General features: G+C 34.3%; 1 protein-coding gene across 1 annotated transcript in view; it reads right to left on the reverse strand.

Annotated features, from left to right (window-relative positions):
• Window positions 1–8,307, reverse strand: part of LOC107718027 (dystrobrevin beta-like) — an 18,702-nt gene that overhangs the window by 1,838 nt on the left and 8,557 nt on the right. The window contains exons 11-20 of the mRNA XM_016524955.1: window positions 7,579–7,671; window positions 5,832–5,919; window positions 5,456–5,544; window positions 5,260–5,373; window positions 3,913–4,009; window positions 3,774–3,794; window positions 2,323–2,515; window positions 1,421–1,510; window positions 1,245–1,329; window positions 1,017–1,137 (exon numbers count right to left, since the gene is read on the reverse strand). Coding sequence (XP_016380441.1) covers window positions 1,017–1,137; window positions 1,245–1,329; window positions 1,421–1,510; window positions 2,323–2,515; window positions 3,774–3,794; window positions 3,913–4,009; window positions 5,260–5,373; window positions 5,456–5,544; window positions 5,832–5,919; window positions 7,579–7,671 — 991 coding nt within the window. The remainder of the gene's footprint in view (window positions 1–1,016; window positions 1,138–1,244; window positions 1,330–1,420; window positions 1,511–2,322; window positions 2,516–3,773; window positions 3,795–3,912; window positions 4,010–5,259; window positions 5,374–5,455; window positions 5,545–5,831; window positions 5,920–7,578; window positions 7,672–8,307) is intronic.

The following is an 8,307-nucleotide window of genomic DNA, read 5'->3' on the forward strand; positions in this document are numbered from 1 at the left end:
CTGTTTGTGGACGCCCTAAATAAAATCTCACAGGAACCTCAATTTTTTTCATATCAACTTCAAATTTGGACCATAACTTATTTAGACATAAGGCTATAATTTTATACCAATTTTAGAGTAAAACCTGATATGTAAAATATTTATTATATATATTATATATATTTATTATATATATATTTTGTGATAATTTGCTGATTTCCTTCTTTAAAAAGAGACCAACCTTATGTCTGTATTCCAAAGTGTTCATAAATTACAACAATTTAAGTTTGGATAGTGCACCTGCATGCCTATTTTAAAAAATGGGGGTGACAGTTAAAGGGTTAAATAAAAACCACTTGTTACATGCATGTATTATTTAATTTAATTTAAGGAAAAATTTATGCTGACAAATAACAAATGTTTGAGTTTTTTTTTTATGCATTAAAAATGTTCACCAAGGCTACGTTTATTTGATCAAAAATACAGTAAAAACAGTAATAGTGTGAAATATTATAATTTGTTTTATATTACATTATATTTTGGAATATAATTTATTCCTGTGATGCAAAGCTGAATTTTCAGCATCATTACTCCAGTCTTCAGTGTCACATGATCCTTCAGAAATCATCCTAATATGCTGATTTACTGCTCAAGAAACATTTCTGATTATTATCAGTGTTGAAAACACTTGTGCTGCTTCATATTTTTGGAAAAAGCGAAAAAAAAAAATTTCAGTATTCTCATTGAATTAAGATGCTGTCTAATTTTGTTACTGTTTAGGAGCATAATAATGCAAAGATTATAAATAAAAATATAAGTAAAACGATGACTAATGATGGTTGGTTCAGTCATTTGCCATGGTTGATAATTTGCATATTCCAACGTATCACATGCAAAACTCTCTGACATTCAAACTGCTCTGGTACGTGTATTAATTTGGACAGAAGCTGATCTTACTGCTGCATTATTGTTTTTGCTTTGAAATGCTCTATAAAAAGGTCTTTGTAGGCCTCTGATTGTATGTTTAAGTGTCTCACCAGGACGTTCTTGTCCTGTTCCTGCATGTGTCTGAGTCGTTCCTCCATCTTCAGCTCTCTGTTCAGCTGCTTTTCTAGATCATGTCCATAGAAATCCCCAGACTCCAGCGCACCTGCTGCCCTATGAGACCAGAAACACTGTAAACATGTGCCCAGGAGATCTGGACAACACGTGATCCGCCAGTCAGCAGGTGAAAACAGCAGATGATTTAGTCCAGCTTGTGTTACCCTGATCTTGAAGCGCTCCTGGCGTGGAGAACGTCTGATGTTGGGAACGTGAGGTCAGAGATGCTGTCTGTTTCACTCCTCGCCTCTAAACATCATCGAAGACAAAGTCTGAACATCAATGAATAATGACTTATTCTATAATTATAATAAAATAAGTGCATAAAATTCGATATTACCCGAGTTAAGTTCTTTCACCAATGAAGACATTGTGTTGGTTATGGAGTCTGCAGCTAACAGGAGATCATTTCTTAAGTTCCTTCTGGAGCCTTTAAAAAAGAAATCAAATTATTTAATATTATTTAATAATAACTAGGGATGCACCGATACTGGTCTCCTGTACTCGTACTCGTACTCGTTAAAATGCCCCGATACCAAACGCCGATACCACACAACATGTGATAAGCGCCATATTCAGACAAAGAAACACCGACAACAGACTAAATGTGTTTTCAACATTGATAATAATAAATGTTTCTTGAGCAGCAAATCAGCATGTTAGAATGATTTCTGAAGGATCATGTGACACTGAAGACTGGAGTAATGATGCTGAAAATTCAACTTTGATCACAGGAATAAATTACATTTTAAAATATATTACAATAGAAAAGAGTTATTTTAAATTAAAGTCATATTTTACAATATCAATGTTTTTACTGTATTTTTGATCAAATAATTGCAGCCTTGGTCAGCATATGTTTTAATGTTTCAATCATTTTTAAAAAAGTTGTATTATATTAAATTACATAAATATTGATATTTAATAACTGCTACTTTATAATTCAGTAATTTTAAAAAGATATTAAAAGTCACCAGGTACAGTTTTGATTTAGAGATAAGTGCATTTCATACTTTAACTTTAGCGCAGTTTTTACATGGAAAAGCATTTTTACTCACTTTCACAGGTCAAATATTAAACATGTTTTTTGCTGTATAATTCACATAAGTCACATTTGTCCTATTAAATCCTCTGTTTTATTCAACCTAGGATATTCCTATAATGTCAAAATGCAGTATCACCTTGTTTTATTTTGTCAGGCCAGGTGAATGTATGAAAACACAAGAGGAACATGTGTGTTACCCTGAGCGAAGGCCTGCTGCACCTCTCCTCCCAGGCCCATGAGCGAGTCCTGAGGTGTCTGACTGGGTGTGGTATTGCCGGATGTTGATTGGATGGGCATGGGGATGGGTGTGGTATTGCCGGACACTGATTGGATGGATGTGTTGATTGTGTGGCTGGGGGAAGAGCGAGGGGAGGGGCCAGGGCCCTGGTTCTAGGAAACAAAAGGAGATTATCAGGATATTATATAAATGTAATGTTATACATACTTAAACCTGGGTTGTTACTAAAAGTATTAAAAATACCCCCCCAAAAAAAAGAAAAGAAAGAAATATAAAAAAATGACAAAAGCACATATCAAAATTATTAAAACTGAAAAAATATTTTTTTAAAAAGCTAATTAAAAATATAATATGTGACCCTGGAGCACAAAACCAGTCTTAAGTCGCTGGGGTATATTTGTAGCAATAGCCAAAAATATATTATATGGGTAAAAATTATCGATTTTTCTTTTATGCCAAAAATCATTAGGATATTAAGTAAAGACCATGTTCCATGAAGATATTTAGTAAATTTCCTACCATATATATATTAAAAATAAATTTTTGATTAGTAATGTGCATTGCTAAGAACTTCATTTGGACAATTTAAAGGCGATTTTCTCAGTATTTTGATTTTTTTGCACCCTCAGATTCCAGATTTTCAAATAGTCGTATCTCGACCAAATATTATCCTATCCTAACAAACCATACATCAATGGAAAGCTTATTTATTCAGCTTTCAGATGTTGTACAAATATCAAAATTGACACTTATGACTGGTTTTGTGGTCCACGGACACATATAATCGTGTATAATTAACACTGAAATAACACTGGCTTAATCATAAAAAGTCTACAATATGAAGTGCCCATAGTGTCTGAATGAGTGACAAAACATTAGATAAAATACATCAAGTCAAATCTTTGTAAATTAAATAATGATTAGCAACTTATTATGAATAACAGTTTGTAACACTATATATAATGTCCTTTTGCAGGTAAGGTTCTATAAGTAAACTTGGTTGTCTTAAAATCTGATTGGTGTTATTGGTGGTCAAAAGAGTAAACTCCCAAGTCTCAGGCTTCTTTTTTTTTTAGACAGTCATTTATGTCTATAGCACAAACAATGAGTTACACATCAAAATGTATTATTATTTATTACAGTGTTAGAAGTTTGTTCAAAAACTTATAAAGAAGAATTAGAGTATGTAATCGACATGCCCAAATGTAGTCTGTCTGAATAACAGCATGCATTTACTTTGATTTGTGCAATGCTAAATGAACAAATGTAAGTCCTGGATGCCAAAGACAAAACCAACACAAAACATTTCTTGAGTTTAATATTAGGAAGAACAAACACACAGCATACAGTTAATCTGAGTAAGCTGAAGTATATTAACACGCAGTTTTGTTACTAGGCTCTGAGACTTACAGCTCTTTTTAGCTCTTCTTCCTGTAGATGGAGCAGTTCAGCTCATTAACATGAAACTCTGCATGTCTACATTCTGAATTTAACTTCTTAAAATCGTGTCATCATCATTTGTTGTGTGTTTGTGTGTGATCTTTTCTACCTTTAACAGAAGCATGAGCTGCTCTAGTTGGACCATGAGTTCTCGACGGCTCTCCTGAAGGGACGACATCCTCTGCTCCAACTCCTCCTTCCTCTGCCTGAGACACAAACAGACCAAGAAAGCCACACAGTTATCAATATAACTTTGACATTAAACAAAAATGAATTGTGCAACCATAAACAGCCTGATTTTTGACCCTATTTGCATGTGCTATTTACCACCATATTTAATAAATAAATGATATAAATTAGGTAATGGTGTAAACACACCCACACAATCAGTGCTGAACACAATTTGCAGGGTGTAGTAATGCTTGGTTATAAGTCAGTTTATGATTAAGATACATAATCCCACACGACAAAATGTTGCAAATGTTTAGTGAATTCACCCAATATGTTTGTATCAGACGTCTACTTTCTACTTCTACGTCTATACTAAAGAAATATCAATCATTAAAAGCATGTGCGTAAAAATATATAACATATAAAAACTACATAATATAAAATATATAAAAATGAATAAAAAAAAAATAATAATAAAACAAGAAAAAAATAAATATATAAATATAAAAATGAAAATCTACCATATTCTTCCCTGGGAATCATATTCTTTAACATGGCACTTGCAGTAGGTTTTATTTACAGGTAAAATCTAATTTCTATAAATGTAATTATGGTGTTTACAAAACCATCTATCATGTTCGTTATGAAAGCAGTAATAACAACACATTTAGAAACCAAAACTTGTGGGTAAAGATATAAAAATGAAAATTGACCATAGTTCTTCCCATGGAATCATATTCTAAACTGTGGTATTTGCAGTAGACTATCAATAACAGGTAAAACCTAATTTCCATAAATGCAATTATGGTTTTTATATAACAAACTATAGCGTTTATTATGAATATAGTAATAAAAACACATTTAGAAACCAAAACTGCCACACAAAGCACTTCCCTAATAGATTATTTAGTATGAATCTAGAACCAAAATATCATGTTACAACAGTTAATATTACTAGAGTAAAACCACAGTAAACTTTCTGAATTGAAAGACTAGAGCTTATTTAAAAATCCATGCTTGACTCAGTTCGCCATTCAAATCTGAACTGGTGATGTCCACAAACAGGAAGGAGTCTCAGTGTTGCAAACTGCTTTTAAAGTGCTTTCACTCATTCATGAGAAGAGCCATGATCAGGTTACACTCACTTTCAATGCCGTCTATCTCGTAACCATCAGCATCTGTTGTTCACCACATCCGATCAGGTTTCAGGTCTGATTCATGGCTGTACGCTGCGTGTGTGTGTGTGTGTGTGTGTGTGTGTGTGTGTGTGAGTGCAGGTGTTTACCTGAGCAGTCTCAGTTCAGCCAGTAATGTTGGGGTTTGTTGGCTTTTATCTAACGGAGGCTGGGAAGCTTCTTCATGTTGTTGTCGCAGGCGTTGGATCTCTTGCAAAATCTCCCTGAAAACACACAGTTTATTCATTTTAAGAATGCTAATTCAATGTCACTGTGCAATACTAAAATAACCAGACTCAAACTCACTTGTTCTTGTTCTCAAGCTCAGCGATAAGTTGTCGCTGCTGTTTATTGGAGTCCAGACAGAGAGAGATGTCCGCCGGGACTCTGGTCTTCTGTTAAGAGTTATCAGGTTGTATATAAAGTCAATGAGTTGTTTACATGAATTTATTTGCATATATTCATAATAATTAAAGTCAAAGTGTGTCATTTCTGTGTCAAAAGCAGCATCACAAGCACAATTGCATGATTGCATAATGTTTGTTTCCAAACGGGTTTCCCAAACAATCCAATTGCCCATTACATCAATCTATTCATGTAAACGAAAAAAGTCAACTTTTCTAAAAATAATGGCATTAATATTCAGTGAATAATGGAAAGTTTCTCTGATTGGCTGTCTTACTGCTGCAGCTCCATCAGCAGCCAATCGGGAGGCGTAACGGGCAATGAGGAAATGCTCATCATCTTGGTTTTTACAGCTCTCCTGAAAACTGAAGAACATACTTTTAGTGAACATACTCACCAGTACTATCCTAATAACAGAAACCAGCACACGTAAACACATTTCAGGATCTAAGCAAAGCATGAAGACCACAGAGCCCCAGTTTCCCAAAAAAGTACTGCAAGGTTTGGAGCAAAGGCCAGAATAATCTCAATATTAGACATCTTTGCTGGAAAACACAAGAGTGCTGTCTAATGGGAAAACATATGAAACATGTAGCCATAGGTAACCAGTTCATTCAGAGATACTGGTGACTCTGAGATCCACTATCACAATCATGCCCTTGTTTAAAGACTAGTTGCCAAGCCAAAAATTGATAATTGATTGTGTATTTTGTGTTCTTGCACATCAAACTGACACAAATCTCCCCAAATATGACACACACTTCTACACAAAAGACCCACATATAATAATAATTCATATATTTGTCATATATTAATCAAATTAGAAGTTTACACACTATTTGAATAATGGATGGGAACAAAATAATATTCCAAAAGAGTCCATAAAATGTTTGTAGAATTGGAGGACAAATTAGAGTTTGGGATTGATTCAAGTTGGCAGAATTTATTTAACAAGCGAGGGATGCTATTAATAGTTCTCATTTTGAACTATTGTGCACATACATCTGGTGCAATAGAGCGCTACAGTGAACGGCACTTTTTTTTCTCTGGTTATGGATGTATTTTTTTTAATCCATTTTCTCCATAGCCAATTAAATATGTATGAATCCAACTAATAGGCTCTGAAGAGAATCATAGCATTACAACATGTGATTGCAGCAAAAATACATGAAAATCTGAAAAAAAGTACATACAAATACAGTGATGAGGGACTTCTCATCCCACAAATATTATATTTATGTATTTATCTGAAGTGACATTGCATTCACAACATGCATTTTATCACTGGGATAACTAACACCTGGAGTTGCTAACACCACAATCTACTCACAGTGAATGACATTTTGAAAGACATAATTAAAATAGAAATGACAGTAAAATATAAATATATAGATTATAAGTCAAGAAGCATAAAACAATATTTTCATGCATTTATAAAACTTATATTGTATAACAGCAACTTCTCTGATTAGTGAATTATGGATAGTGTAGTTCTTCACTGAGAGTTCAGCAATTAAATATGATTTTGAAATCACATTCTATAGAAGCATATTTTATCACTATACAACCTCAGAGCTCTTTGTAGTTCTGTACTGAAAGGTTCATACATTAGCGCTAAAAGTCAGTCTCTCTATGGGGAAACTGAAGGGCATTTTTACTTCTGGACTGTTGCGCTCTATGGCAGTGAAATGTAATATGTTTAACACAGAGCAAATACACTGCTTAAACACAACAAAAGCCTAGCCTGGCCAGTTAGCAAGCTGCAAATACAAGACAGCGCTGTGTCCAGAATAGTCACCATCCCACATCTGGTGTCCTTTCTAAAATGCAGAAATTATATTACATACTGTACATTTAAACTGTGGAAAAAACCTGCACTGTTTCCTCAAATGATAGTTTGACATTAACAATGTTACATTGAATTCTGGGTATTACCAGACAGACATGGTGACCTTGGAGCTCTAAAAACAGATTAGGAAGAAAACTGCCACAGCAACCTCAGCAGACCGACAGCTCACACTGACCATGAACGGTCCTTTCGGAGGAGATTCACATAAAGTCCGATAAGTATGTGCTCATCAGCGAGCCTATCGGCAATATCGAGGTTGTACTGAACCCTGAAACCATGTTTCAGAAACACAGATGAGATGAAAAAGTAATGGAGCCTAAAAAACATCTTCACACGATCTCAGCTTCTTACGATTCCACTATAAAATGATGCATTATTAGAATGCATTAATAATAATACAGAATGCATTTGTAATACATAATGCAAATAGACTTTAGTTAGAGTTGATGACATATTTAAAAGAATAGTCCACTCAAAAATGAAAATTTGCTCAATTTCCTCACCCTCAGGCCATCGAAGATGTAGATGAGTTTGTTTCTTCATCAGATTTGGAGAAATTTAGCATCACATCACTTGCTCTCCAATGGATCCTCAGCAGTGAATGGGTGCCGTCAGAATGAGAGTCCAAAGAGCTGGATTTGTTTCTTACAAACATGCAGCTTTTCACTTCACAAGAAATTAACTGATGGACTGGATCATTGTGATGTTTTTATCAGCTGTTTGGACTCTCATTCTGACGGCACCCATTCACTGCAGAGCATCCATCGGTGAGCAAGTGATATAAAGCTAAATTTCTCCAAATCTGTTCCCATGAAGAAACAAACTCATCTACATCTCGGATGGCCTGAGGGTAAGTAAATTTTCAGCTAATTTTCATTTTTGGGTGAACTATTCCTTTAAAATG

The sequence above is a fragment of the Sinocyclocheilus rhinocerous genome, unplaced genomic scaffold, assembly GCF_001515625.1.
Source record: "Sinocyclocheilus rhinocerous isolate Xijiao unplaced genomic scaffold, SAMN03320098_v1.1 scaffold1694, whole genome shotgun sequence".
Classification (NCBI taxonomy): domain Eukaryota; kingdom Metazoa; phylum Chordata; class Actinopteri; order Cypriniformes; family Cyprinidae; genus Sinocyclocheilus; species Sinocyclocheilus rhinocerous.